At 40.5% G+C, this 15,139-nt stretch overlaps 2 protein-coding genes across 2 annotated transcripts in view; one reads left to right on the plus strand and one right to left on the minus strand.

Annotated features, from left to right (window-relative positions):
- Window positions 1–11,235, plus strand: part of LOC311514361 (uncharacterized protein) — a gene marked incomplete at its 5' end in the record, with an annotated part of 52,837 nt that extends 41,602 nt beyond the window's left edge. The window contains 3 exons of the mRNA XM_084616913.1: window positions 306–429; window positions 3,362–3,481; window positions 10,364–11,235. Coding sequence (XP_084473039.1) covers window positions 306–429; window positions 3,362–3,421 — 184 coding nt within the window. The 3' untranslated portion in view covers window positions 3,422–3,481; window positions 10,364–11,235. The remainder of the gene's footprint in view (window positions 1–305; window positions 430–3,361; window positions 3,482–10,363) is intronic.
- The window catches only part of LOC311530114 (uncharacterized protein), a 289,301-nt gene that overhangs the window by 47,102 nt on the left and 227,060 nt on the right, over window positions 1–15,139 (minus strand). The gene's annotated exons all lie outside the window — the stretch shown is intronic.

Below are 15,139 nucleotides of genomic sequence, written 5' to 3' on the forward strand. Positions count from 1 at the left end.
TTGAAAAGAGGGATTATAATGGTGTTGGAAATGTTTATGCAGCCTGATTTTAGCCTTGCTAGTCCCTCCTTTCCTAAAGGATACTCAAACGTATGGTATTAAAGATCCCTTGGAAGAGTATTTTGAGGTGTCTGTATGAAAAAGGTAATGTTCATCCTTTAAGGTAAGACAAGACTCGTCTCTTCGCTGCAATCTCTAAGGCTAAAAGGTTATGTTTAGTTGGGCCTATTGCAGTCATTAATGGATTGGTGTTGGATTAGCCTAGATTTTTATGTCTGCACATCTTTCTTTGTTCTCTCCCATAGTGTGGCATGTGCGTGCTGTCTTGAGTGGGTTGCTTCCTTCTCAGTGCCTCTGATGCACAAATTACTTTTTGCATTAAGAAGGAGAGGAATCCCAAATTACTTTCTATCTATCTCCATCTTTAAGGTACTGTAGCAATTCAAATTCTGGCCTTGGGTTTAGTGTCACACTTCCATGGCCCAATCCTTCAGATCACACTGAATTAGGTTTGCTAAATTCTGTTGCCAGCAGAGTGCTTTCCCCCATCCTCATCCCCATACTTCCACCATGATGCCTATAATTCCCTTCCCCTCATCATCAGATCTCTGCCATCATGCCGACAAAAGACTATCAGCTGATAGTGACTATAACACCTAGTGAGCGGACACCTCTGCCTGGTATGCAAAATATTCATTTTATTGTTGTCTTGTCCTCCCACTCTCCCATTCCACAATTTGTCTGTTGCATCCATCTATCATAAAGAGATCCATCTAGATCCATCTAGACTGGAGCCCAGACTATGTATTTATACAGTGCCTATCCCAGTGATGTCCAGCTCCTGAGGTGGGGTTCCCTAAGTGCTACTATAACACAAATAATAAATAATCATTATCATCCTCCTCCTCATCACCTCCTTGGATGTCAAAAAGGCTCTAGAGAGGGTGAGTTTGCAGAATGTATGTTTGATGCATAAGATTTTATTTTTAAATGTTGGGGGTTCTGTGCAAGCTAGGTGAAGACTGTTAAACATCCCAGGACATGTTACTACAGGTAACATTAACAGAGATGTCTGCTATGACCTCTTCTCTTCATGGTACTCAATATGCTGCACACTTTTGCCATGATAAGCCACTTGTGAAAGTGGACTGTGAAGTGAAGGAAATTTCCCTTGACAAAGTCACTATGGTAGATGCAAAATAACTGATTAATAAATAACTTTCATTATGGGGAGGGTGTGTTGAAAATAGAAACATGCATGGATTAGACAGAAACCTTGAACATACACACAAAATCAAGACTGATTGGAACTCAACTTGTGTTCACAAACCAGCAGTGAGAAAAGGAGTACTTGTGGCACCTTAGAGACTAACCAGTTTATTTGAGCATAAGCTGTAGCTCACGAAAGCTTATGCTCAAATAAATTGGTTAGTCTCTAAGGTGCCACAAGTACTCCTTTTCTTTTTGCGAATACAGACTAACACGGCTGTTACTCTGAAACCAGCAGTGGTTCACTCAAGATTTGCTTGTGTCTGAAAAAGTTATGCCAAAACTTGACATTTTTGTCAAATCCAGAGTGGTGTCACAAGGCCTTAGTGTGAATGAGAATCAGCCTGCTTGAGTCTGCTATTCACTTGTGCATTTTGAGTCTGAGGAATGATTCATAGATACTAAGGTGAGAAGGGACCATTATGATCATCTAGTCCGACCTTCTGCACAACGCAGGCCACAGAATCTGACCCACCCACTCCTGCGAAAAACCTCTCACCTATGTCTGAGCTACTGAAGTCCTCAAATCATGGTTTAAAGACTTCAAGGTGCAGAGAATCCTCCAGCAAGTGACCCGTGTACCATGCTACAGAGGAAGGCGAAAAACCTCCAGGGCCTCTTCCAAAATGCCCTGGAGGAAAATGAGATCTGTGGAAGGTTAATATGTGCACATCACAGAGGGTTTTCCAATTTGGCTACTACAGATGTGTCTGGAGTGCAACACTAGATCTGAACTTTCTTGAGTTCTGAGGAAATTCTGATACAAATCTGAATTTGGATGTGAGAAATTAATGGCTCAGACCTATCTCTGTAACAGATTGAGTATTTGGAAGTCTGCAGTTCTTGGGGACTCCTCAGTTCTGATCCAAATCTAGATTTGAACTTCATGGATCAGGCACATCTCCAGGGGCAACAAGCTCTACTCCTGGTTTCAGTATTCTTGTGTGAATTCATGCAAAATGTGTGTGATCCCAAATTTGAACATTGGAAAAATAGGTTTGTTCAGACCTTTTAGAAAATCAAGGCACTCAAACTCATGAGAACTGATTGATTACAGAACTAGTTCAAACTGAACTTGGAAAGGTTTTCATAACTCTAGTTGGAAGGTGATTTACCTATATGATCCTTATATGAAGGATCATTGCATTTAGATTGTTGGGCTGGACAGACTTTTTCCAGTAGATTATACAACCTTTAAAATATTGGCTATGAAAACGAATTTTCACCTGGATCATTCTTATCTCCTTTCACATGCAAAGATAATGGATGGTACTACTTAATGGACCTTTCACAGTCAAAAGACTATGAAGCTGCCCTTGTTTATAAATGCAACACTATTCTAAGGTAATGGTCCCACACAATACAGCTTACAATGTATTATTGCAGAGTTTTGGACTGCATTACAATTGCATGACAACTTTTTTTTTAAAGAGTGGAAATTGGATTTTATGAGCACTTCCAGGATCTCTTATAGCATAAATTCCCCAAGACAGAGATACTACTTAACTCCTCTGCAGCGCCCAATAAAGGTGGCCAAAATTTTTGAAAACGACTAGTGATTTTGAGTTTCTCAATTTTTGGGTGCCTAACTTAAGATATATTAAAGGAGCCTGATTTTTTAGAAAATGCTGATCACCCATCTTGTTAAAATTAGGCCTCTTAAGATGTCTTGTTTTTGGAACCCCCAAAATGAGATACCTAAAAGAAATCTCTGGTCACTTTTGAAAATCTTAGTTGCTGTTCTTCCCTTTGATGATGCGTGCACATAACTGAAACTAAACCAAATCCTTTGAGCTTTGCTTATCACTGATTATCACCTGCAGAGTTGAGCCCAAAGTCAACCTCAGGTCCAAAACTCCTAGAGCACTGGGTTGTTTTAAATCTGGTTACAGATCCCAAGTCTGTGGCGCATGGCTATTTGTAGTTATTACCAGTTAGCAACTCTAAATACTTAACTCTTTTAAGTAGTGAAGGGTCAACAGCTTGTCAAACAATTGTTTCCAAACAACCACTCATTTTGTATGTTATCACAAGAGCAATTTGTGCATAGATAAATCCAGAATATGTTCAAGTGACCACTGTTCTTTGACAGAACACCGCAGAATGGATTAGAAGAACACCACAACCCAGCCACCGGTTTCCGTGTGGATGATGCACTGAGCAAGAGAAGCAGGGCCAAAATGAGAGCAGCCGCCTCACCCCATATGACTCAGTAATATATCAAATGATGATTTGTACTAACCTTATTGCTAACTAATTTTTGATTGAATGTCATCAAGCTCAGGCTAGCTTATGTGCCAACACTCATGTTGTAATCTTCCTGTGGGAGGAGCGGGGAAAGGGAATTTCACCAGAAGTCTTTGTAAATGTTGACACTCATCTTGGACCGCAGCTGGATCTCCAAGTAGCTGATTCCAGCATAGATAAATCATCTTAAACTAAGCCCCCACACCACTACCACCACCACCAAAAAAACCAACCAAACCCCAAAACAACCACCTCACAAAAGCAAACAAAAAAAAATCACAACCCCCTGAAACACTCATTATATTTCAGATAGGTCCTGAGATTTTCAGACTTGCATGGTCAAATGTTAGTTAAATACTTACTGTCCCAAATTAAATATTCTCCCATGCAGTCCCTCAGATTTAAATTCAAAGAATAAGGCGTGTGCCTATTGAGGAGTGCTGAGGAGAATAAATGGCTAAATGTACACACCTTGCCTCCTCTCAGCAGTAACCGGGAATACCTCTCTCATTGTCTAGTTCTACTTCCCTTCTGGCCTACCCCTTTCTGAGAAGAACCAATTGAAATTGTTATTTATTATGTGTTGGGGATGAAGGTAGAGAATGCTGTTCTCTATTTAAAAAAATGAAACCCAAAATTTATGCAAAAAGAAAAGGAGTACTTGTGGCACCTTAGAGACTAACCAATTTATTTGAGCATAAGCTTTCGTGAGCTACAGCTCACTTCATCGGATGCTGTCAAGGTTCCTCCCCCACTCTGAACTCTAGGGTACAGATGTGGGGACCTGCATGAAAAACCTCCTAAGCTTATCTTTACCAGCTTACGTCAAAACTTCCCCAAGGTACAAAATATTCCACCCGTTGTCCTTGGACTGGCCGCTACCACCATCAAACTAATACTGGGTACTGGGGAAGAGCTGTTTGGACGCGTCCTTCCCCCCCAAATACTTCCCAAAACCTTGCACCCCACTTCCTGGACAAGGTTTGGTAGAAAGCCTCACCAATTTGCCTAGGTGACTACAGACCCAGACCCTTGGATCTTAAGAACAATGAACAATCCTCCCAACACTTGCACCCCCCCTTTCCTGGGAAATGTTGGATAAAAAGCCTCACCAATTTGCATAGGTGACCACAGACCCAAACCCTTGGATCTGAGAACAATGAAAAAGCATTCAGTTTTCTTACAAGAAGACTTTTAATAAAAATAGAAGTAAATAGAAATAAAGAAATCCCCCCTGTAAAATCAGGATGGTAGATATCTTACAGGGTAATTAGATTCAAAAACATAGAGAACCCCTCTAGGCAAAACCTTAAGTTACAAAAAAGATACACAGACAGAAATAGTTATTCTATTCAGCACAATTCTTTTCTCAGCCATTTAAAGAAATCATAATCTAACACATACCTAGCTAGATTACTTACTAAAAGTTCTAAGACTCCATTCCTGGGCTATCCCTGGCAGAAACCAGCATATAGACAGACACACAGACCCTTTGTTTCCCTCCCTCCTCCCAGCTTTTGAAAGTATCTTGTCTCCTCATTGGTCATTTTGGTCAGGTGCCAGTGAGGTTACCTTTAGCTTCTTAACCCTTTACAGGTGAGAGGAGCTTTCCCCTGGCCAGGAGGGATTTCCCTTCCCTTTATATTTATGACAGATGCATACTGTGGAAACTGCAGAAGACAATATATTCACAGAGACCATGAAACAATACCTCCTCCCACCCCACTCTCCTGCTGGTAATAGCTCATCTAAACTGACCACTCTCCTTACAATGTGTATGATAATCAAGGTGGGCCATTTCCAGCATAAATCCAAGTTTAACCAGAACGTCGGGGGGAAGGGGGGAGGAAAAAACAAGGGGAAATAGGCTACCTTGCATAATGACTTAGCCACTCCCAGTCTCTATTTTAAATTAATACAATCCAAAGCCTAAATTAATACAATCCAATTTGCAAATGAATTCCAATTCAGCAGTTTCTCGCTGGAGTCTGGATTTGAAGTTTTTTGTTTTAAGATAGCGACCTTCATGTCTGTAATTGCGTGACCAGAGAGATTGAAGTGGTCTCCGACTGGTTTATGAATGTTATAATTCTTGACATCTGATTTGTGTCCATTTATTCTTTTACGTAGAGACTGTCCAGTTTGACCAATGTACATGGCAGAGGGGCATTGCTGGCACATGATGGCACAAAATTTATGAGAGTTTGAAAAGCAATTTCCTTTTAAAATGCAAATTCCTAATTTTCCACATAAAAGTACAGGAATTAAGTGCTAAATTCTTCTTTGCTAGTGAGACCTCTGAGACGAGGTATGAAAAAAAAAAACGAGTTACTGTTTGGTTTCTATTCATGTCTCCTGAAAGCCAGTGTAAGTAAAAATGCACTGCAACAGTCCTGATTTTTTAATAAGCTTTCCTGTCGTTCTGATTGAGTTTTAAAAAATGAACTCTTGTCCAGCTTTCTATGGGTGGTTCTGATTTTGTTCTGCCTGCACTGTATCACTTTTCTCCTGCTGCCATTAATCTTCCATGACTACTCCCCAGGGTATAGTTTCCCCCTTTTCTGGATGTATAGTTCCTATTAAATTAACAGGCATTCTTTGCCTGGGTGGAGGGAACAATACACCTCTATATCTGGCTTGTTGCAAAGGGAGATTTTTGCTGGTCACTGAGAGGAAGTATTAACTTTGAAGGGCCAAAGTAAAGTGGTGAAGACCAATAGCAGAGCAGAAGCAGGAGGCTGTTTTAAAAAAAACTATTTATAATTTAAAACAAAATGGAGGACAGCTCAGCGGTTGTGTTCTACAGTTATGTGGGATGACTCAGATCTAATTTATTCTGAGTCTCATTCCCCTCAGAGGCTTAAATGGAAAAATCTTATCATATTCCTTAACAGTGAACTCTTTGATCAATTAAAGAGTGTGTTGATGACCTTCAAATGAAATCCCATAAATCCTTAAAGGAAGGATGGTGGCTGCAATGTGAGGCCTTGAAGTGAGCAGATGACCTTATAAAATATACTACAGTAACTAAATATAGTAAAATAAATATACTACATTTAAATAGACTACAGAAAAGTAAATATAGTATAGGAATGGCCTCAAGCAGCGTATGCTACAGTAATGTTACTGTCATGTTTTGGACCATTATTGTAGATACTGTAATCTTTCAGATTTTTTTTTTAAAGGCTAGAAGGGATGATTAATGGACGCTAAAAACATTCCCCCCAAGTTTATTTTCTTTTAATTTAAACACTCTCCCCCTTGTAATTCATGGAAAACCAAGTTTGTCTATGAAAGCATTGCATGGATGTGTTAGGCCAGTGGTTCTCCAATGGTTTCATTCTGTGAATCACTTCACAAAGGAGATCTACTCTCCTGCACCACTTTCCATGGCCACACCCAAATCTCTCACTGCATGGTTCTCAAGATGTGTCATTCAGTGGACCACCAGCAAGAGCTCCACAGACTTTTGGGCAACGGTTTGAGAACCAAGGTGGTGGCCAGATAAGAATTTCTTGTGTAAAGTTTTGATTATTATATAATTACCATACCATTTCCCCTCTGATGTTTTTCTTTCAGCAACAAATTTATTTTTATGCTTTGCATTCATCTGAGTATCTCTGACAAAGCTCTGTTGTTCATTTGTATTTATATATATCTCATAATTATCCTAAATGGTGCTCTAGCTGCCTCTGACACCAAACTCCGCACACTCGTTTTAAGCTTTGCCTTGTCCAATTTGCTTAAAGTGACCAGGCAAATACATACAAATAATTCAGTTATAAGCAAAATTAACTAATGCTCTTTTTCATGGTGAGATGCTGTAATGGTTTTATAGAGCAGTCAGACTATTTAAATACTAATGCTGCCTTCATGCTGTAATCACCATTCCAGTCAGATGTCATTTTTAGCAGCCTATAGGGAATCCCATCCCTTAATTATTCTTCAATACACAAACCAAGCATTCTTTAATTGGTGTAAATTGAACAGCGTTCCAACGCAAACAAGGCGCGGACAAACTAATCAATGATTCTGTGCATGTCTATTGAAAAGCTATTGCCATTAGATCAAATAACTAATCCTCAACTTCATTAGCTTTGGTGGAATGATGGGGGAAAATAGTGCTCATGCTACTCCTTCTTATCAATCAGGATTGGGAAGCATGGGGCAAATCAGGATTCATAAACTCCAGGTTTTTTTAAAGTGCTAATGGAAATTTTAAATGCAGATGAAGTTTCAACTTCAGAATCTTCATTCAGAAGCCTTTGATAGGGATTCATGTGGAAACAATATGTTTTTAACCTCTGCAGGCTCTAGACCTATGGTTTGTTTGTTTGTTTTATTAAATTGGAAAGATAATAGAACAATTTTTTTCAACTTGTCAAGTAATTTTTTGGCGAATTTTCTTCCTCTGATAGAGTATGATCCATCTATTCATGTGTATTCCTACTGCAATGCACGATGATGTGTGGTTCTCCCTTTTCTTTTTTTTTTAATATGATCTGAAACAAAGGTGCCGGATTTAAGAAACAGATAAAAAAAATCCATCTCATAAATGTGTCATATTCACTTTTCAGTCTTGTCTCTTTTTATCAATTCTCTAAAACTGATTATTTATTACTGGAGATGGAACAAAAGAAAGCAAAAAGGCCCATTACATACCTCTGCCCCAGATCTGCCAGTCTTATACTTCTAGGTAGTGCAGCAAACTAAGCTGTGCTGGGAAGAAATATAATGGCTATATATGTTCACTTTTTAATCTATTTGTTTTTGATGATATGCTGTTTACTGTTTAAGGGCCTTTCATGTTGGTTAAAGTCAAAGTTTTAAACTAGTCTAGTGCAAAAATACAAAGTGACATGAATGGATCGAGAAACGCAGCATCTTCTATACTAAATAAATTGGTTAGTCTCTAAGGTGCCACTAGTACTCCTTTTCTTTTACCATCTTCTATAGGCAATCTTTGTTAATACCTTCCAGTTTAAAAAAAATATAGAATGGGCTCACTTGATATGAGAGCTTCTTGAAACAAGAAGGGTTTTAATTTACACACATTTCAATTGTAGTTGTCTTCCTTTGGTCTCTGCACCAGATCCCTTAGGGCTGGATCTAGATTCTCCAGTGAAGTCACATGTGTGTGGCTGCAGGCACTTTTCCGTATGTAAGGGGACTGTTGCCACCTTACTAACATTCAGTGGGGGTGTTTCAGTTGCTAGCTCCCAGTACTAAAAGGGGGAAGGGTCGATGGGGAATCAGGACCCTGAGATTGACAGTCCCCAGGAAGAATGGGGAGAGGCCAATGCTCCAGATCAGCTGAATGACAGGGCCAGCAGGCTATTCAGGAAATCAGGAGGCCAGGGAGGTCCCATCCTCCGTGTGAGCTGGATGTGCCTGGGTCAGACAGAGTGGGGCCGAGCTAAGGAGAAAGCAGGGGCCCGAGCTGAGCTGGGGAGTAGAGCCGCATCAGATCCAGAGAGAGCAGACCCTGTCCTGGGAGCAGAGCTGCAGCCCCAAAGCCAGAGGCACAGCCCAGAGAGAGCAGACCTGTCCTGGGAGCAGAGCTGTAGCAACCAGAGCCAGAGGGGCCAGAGAAGCAGCCCGCGAAGCCCGTCAGTGCTGGGAGCAGAGTCACAGAAGCAGCCTGCAGAGCAGACCTGTCCTGGGAGCAGAGCTGCAGCAGCCAGAGCCAGGGGGGCCAGAGAAGCAGCCCAGGGAGCTGGAGGCAGAGCAGCAGCCGTGCTGAGGCAGAGTGGAGCTGGAGCTGGGGCTGGAGCAGTCCGGAGCCGGGTGTTGTGAGCAGCTGGGGAGAGCGAGGGGGACCCTGGGCAGCGGGCCCAGCACAGGGAGACACTTCAGCCAAGAGGCTCTGCAGGCCAGACTCACAGGGGGATTGGTAACCCTGACAGGGCGGGGGCAATGCTGGGAAGAAGGGCCCTGCCACCTAGATCCTGAGAGCGCGGGGCCACCACCAGAGCGAGTGTCCAACCCACAGCATCCCTGCAGCACAGCCAGGGCCTCAGAAGGAGGCCTGGGACTTCCCAGGAACAGACTGTGAGCTGCCCTGACATTCCAGAGACACTGTTTGTGACGTTCCCTGCCACGGAGCGGGGTGATGTGTTTCTTTTAACTTTTCCCATTTCCCTTATTCTTTTTAAAATTAGTTGTTGATTAAATAACTTGCATTTGCTTCAAATTGTATGTAATGGTCAGTGGGTCAGAGAAGTGCCCAGTGCAGAGAGAGTACCCCAGCGTGGGGACACCCTAGCCCCTGTCCTAAGTGACCACAGCAGGGTTGGGGGTCGAGCCCCCCACGAATCCTGGGCCCAGCCTTGTTGGGGTTGCGAGGACTCTGCCAGGCAGGAGAGTGGAAGGGGAGTCCTCAAGGGCAGGGAGGCCACTGGGTAAAGGAAGTGGGAGCGAGGACTCAGATCCTTTCCCTAGCCCACTTCACCGGGGTAGTGCAGAAGCCAGGAAAGTTCCCCACAATAGCGGGACTACTCCCCCGCTTACACGTAATTGTTATGGGTGCTGCGAGGGGATTGACATAGGATGGAGTGGGGAGCAAGAAGCTGTGCCTGGGTTTGAGAAAGTTTTACATTTGACATAGGCACTGTGGTTTCATTTTCTGAGGACATCTTCTGAGGGCAATCAGTGTGGAGGAACAGTGTTCAGTGCTTCCCTCCTCTCTCCTTCCAGCCAACTAATTCCCCTCTTATTCTACATTCTCTTTGTCTCTTCCCTGATTGGCTCCCATGTGGTGGTGAATGCTACTCCCCAGCAACTTACAGGGAGGAGGGAGTGCCCTGTCTGAATTTACTGCATCACTCTACTTTCTCCTCCTCTAAAGGTAATGCCTTTATCACCGAGCTGCTTCGATGGCAGTTACAGAAGCACCAGTGGGACACTGTGACACTTGCCCTGGGGCATTTGGAAGCTTTTGTAGCTGCAGGGTCTTTTCCAGGCTGGCAAAACAGATAAACTACCAACACCCTCTTTCTTCCCACACGGTTGAGATTGAGTCTTCAAAGGTGGGTCTGTTAAACTTTGCTTGCTGGCTCCAGCTCATCTTCTCTGTTTTTAAAGATGGAGTCCCGGAACAAGAGGGATCCCTAAAGCATGGGGTCTGACTGCAGCTGCACACTGCATTGCTTTGGTTTAGGTCATTGGAACCTCCTCCCTTTGGGCAGTGATCTTGCTACCCGAAGAAGCATTGCTGCATGTTGTAAAAGTGGCTGTTTTACCATTAAACAGTATCTGGCTTTTGTGTGTCCATATTAAAGAATAGAATCAACACCTTAGAATTTAAGGCTCAGATCCTAACTGTGCTCTCCTGCTGGGACAGAGAAGACAACAAACAATAGACACGGCCTGTGTCCACTTACTAATTGAGGTCTGCAGATACTAAGTGAGAAGATCTAAAACAAAAGTGACAGAAGACCCATCTTGTTTAGCAAAACAGTGCTGTTTGAAAAAAGTTGACAGGATGAGAAGAACACTGTGCACTACTGTTTGCTTTTCTGCAGCTAAGAAAAGATGAACAAAATAGTGCAGTGTTGCAATGTGAAGTTTTAAGGAATGAGATCAGGTCTAAGTAGATTTGGTGACGCGTACACACGAATAGTGACAACATGATGGTAGGTGATAAATTCTGAAGAAAAAAATTCATTTCAGGTCAATGGAAATGTTTTATTTTGAAAAAATCAAAACATGTTGTTTCAATATCACCCTTTAACAACTTTTTAAAAGTTTTTTTTTTCCTGTATAAAAATAATTTATTTAGTTTTGGAAAATTGTTTTGAAAAGAAAGATTGAAATGTTCCATTCTGAAATTGTCAAAACACGATGTTTCAACATTAGTGAAATGCTTCCTTTTGGGGTTTTCTGAAAAATAAATGTAGTCAAAATCAACACTTATCTGAAACATTTCAATTTTGACAAAATTCACCGGAAAACTGTTTTGATGAAAAATTTCCAACCAGCTCGAGTGGGAACAACCATTTGAAATCACTTCCTTGGGTCATTTCTGTCCACAGGAAAAAGATCTCAACTGTGACAGTTTGGAGAAAAATACACGATTTTACCTCTGTTTTCTGCTCAAAAAAAATGCCACGATTCCAGCAGAATCCTAGTAGAACTATTTTTATCACTTTACAAACTTAGAGACATATGGCCTTTGACATCAATGGCAAAACTTCCATTGACTTCAGTGGGCGTTGGATCATATACATGGAAACAGAACAGATATCCACCAACCCTGTCTCTGTCCCGTGTAGTTACAGAAAATCCATCATGTGGAATATGCCCATCTGATCCTAAGAGATGATTCTCACTGATTGCTCCATAGCAGATTGAAAAACACCTAAGGTCCAAAGGATGGAGCGAGAAAAAGACAGACTATGTGACATCAGCAGTGTCAGTATATTTATTTACATGAAGGGATAACTATTGAGCATGAGTGGCTGAGTGAAATGAAACTAGCAGAAGACTTCCATAAAGCAGCTGGAATATTTAGTACTGCAGTTTTGATGGAAATAAATATAAATATATTAATAACATATCTAATTTGAGAGTGCTAAGATATTTTAAAATACTTTTTTTTGTAGCTTTAACACTTTTTTATAATCACCTCTTTAGATCAAGTTTCAGAGTAACAGCCGTGTTAGTCTGTATTCGCAAAAAGAAAAGGAGTACTTGTGGCACCTTAGAGACTAACCTGTAGCTCACAAAAGCTCATGCTCAAATAAATTGGTTAGTCTCTAAGGTGCCACAAGTACTCCTTTTCTTTTTAGATCAAGCAGATTTGAAAGAATTATTTTTCAAGCATAAACAAGATGATTTTATGCAAAATTTATTGAAGTTTTTTTTTTCAATTTGAGAGTGCAGTGCTCTATTAATATTACATTCATTTATTTTTCATGTAACAAACAGCTACTACCTAGAGGAAATAATCATCCTTACGTAAACTTACAGCATTTCAGGTGTGTCTTGCATATTCATATCAGGTTTATGATATATAAACTCTGGGCCATGTTCTGAGAGGTGCTGTGTATTTATAATTCTGGTTCTGAATATCTCTCAGGATTATGCTGTCAATATTACAGATGTATCAGTCTGGAACAGTATTCTACCCATTATTATGAATCAGCTTCTGTGAGTTGCAGAACAACATCAACTTCCACTATCAGGCCCTTCACATTTATTTCCTTTTCTTTTCTATTATTTAATGCACACTTTCTGACCAACTCAAGCTTTCATCAACAACATCGTTCTAGTTCTTATTTTCAATAAGATCAACAGAGGGTCTCTCACGCTTGCAAGGTTAACCTGTATTTTACATATTAATCTTTCATATGAGACAAAATCTGCTATTGCTCTAACCCACATTAAACAAGATTGCATTGAACACCACATAGAAAGCGCTCTTCTCATTCCAGGCTCAGTTTATTCCATGAACAAGTTTAGTACCCGATCCCCTCCACCATAAAAACAAAAGGCCTATCAGCTCATTACAGTAGGTAAACAACACAAATGCAATAACTGGTGTGGGAAATGGTTGGTTAGTGAAAATAAGCTTTCTTCCTTCCCTTCTGGGAATATCAAGCTTCTGAGTTCCAGACAGCATCAAGCAACCTGCATTATGAATCCAATTACATTTGTGTTTTTCTTTCTCACAAATGTGGGCAGAAAAAAAGGATCATTTCCTATATATAAAGTTAGATTTCAGAGTAGCAGCCGTGTTAGTCTGTATCTGCAAAAAGAACAGGAGGACTTGTGGCACCTTAGAGACTAACAAATTTATTAGAGCATAAGCTTCTCATATAAAGTGAGACTTCATTATTCTACTTACCCCTCTCTTTCCAGGAGAAACCTAGAAAAACCAGGGGTCATGATAGCAGGTATATATATTCTGTCCTCAAGAGAATGGGGGCTATAGGAACTTAAGGTTTTCAGGAGCAGGAGATGCAACAAGCATGCTTTAGATCTCCCCCACTCCCCAGTGAAATTAAGAAGAACTTTTCACTGAAGTCAATGTAGTTTCACAGTACATATCACTGGCCATATCTTTGCCACTATAGTGAGGAGGCTATGGAGTGCCCTCCTTTTTTTTCACAAAAGTAACCTCTATTAAGTGGATTTAAAACACCTGTTAATTGGTGAAGGTCATTGACTTCAGGCATGGGATGTTGACTTTTATTTATGACTTCATATTAATTTTGAATAGTTTATAAAATATTGTATGTTTCAGTCATGTAAGACCCAGTCTTAAAGGCCATTGTCTCCTAAAGGGCCATAGCAAAGCTCCAGTTAGCTTCACTTAGGCAGGATTGGGCCTTTAATCTGTATTTGTTTTATTATAAAGCCCCCAAGATATAGTGGTAGATAGGCACTCTATGAACAAAACTAGTAGTGTTATTAAGTACATTTTCCTTTCTGTTTTTTTAGGACACATAAGCAGGCATGTAAGACTTTGACAAAGCCCTGTGCTACTGATATCACTGTCTGTCTGTCTGTGTCTGATCCACCCAGGTAGACAAATATTTGGCAGCAGACACGTGTCAAAATATTTGTTTTAGATGGATGATTCTTTTCTACACTGCTAGGTTGCGTTATTCCACTAAATTCCACCACACATGATTCTTCCCAAACAAACATTTGCCATCAATATTTGCTAAAAAATCAAGTAAACAAACTATTACAAAACATAATTTCATTCTTTCACCCAACTATATCCAGTAAGACTTTAACACAAGTACAAACCTACGACAAAGGGTAAGTATTTCTTAAAACATGAAGGCCTGTAGCACATTTGCATTTTAAAATTAATTGCTGACCTAATTATTTGTCAGTAGAAGCATAAATTAATCAAATATAACTTACAGTAAAGCTTTTAAACACCCACAGGATTTTTTTCCCCCAGAGTAAATTGTCATAACGGTCCAGTTTGACAATCCATTCTTGCTGTCATCTCATGACCGAGGGAAGCTGGGAAATGGTACCATATGGAGACACAAGAGAGAATGAGATACTTAGATCTCTTGTACAAAGGCACGATAAGCTAACAGTCACCAGAGGAAGTCAGGAAAGACGTAGCTTTGAAAAAACAACAACAACCCTAAATGCTCTACATCCACTTAGATATAATTTATACTGCTTCCAGTTTTGTCTAAATTTCTCTGATATTAAATATGCATAATTATTAGGAAGCAAACTAAGTGTGTAATGTTTCATTTCTTATATCTCCACTGATTATGTTTTGTGCTCAGTATCACTGTTATGGAAAAGCCTGTATTTATAGACAGAACTGGGACTTTATTTTTTCTCTTAGAGGAGCTCAGTGTTTTACTCACAAATAACATATCACAGTCAATACCTTCATGACCTCAAGCTACGAACATATAGTTTAATTTTAAACATTCAGGCTTTACACGGAAAGAAAACTGGTTGAACCTTCCAGGTAACATGACCAATGCGGTACTTTCAAAGGGTACACCTAGATGACTGGGATGGAAATACCTCATCCGTAGATGCGTGAACTACTTTGCTGCTTCTCTCATTACAGTACTGCCTCTATCCTGTCATCATCTGGCAACGGCAACCCACAGTAAAGGCTGTTTTTCTGATC

The sequence above is a fragment of the Lepidochelys olivacea genome, assembly GCF_965140295.1.
Source record: "Lepidochelys olivacea isolate rLepOli2 genome assembly, chromosome: 1".
NCBI lineage: Eukaryota > Metazoa > Chordata > Testudines > Cheloniidae > Lepidochelys > Lepidochelys olivacea.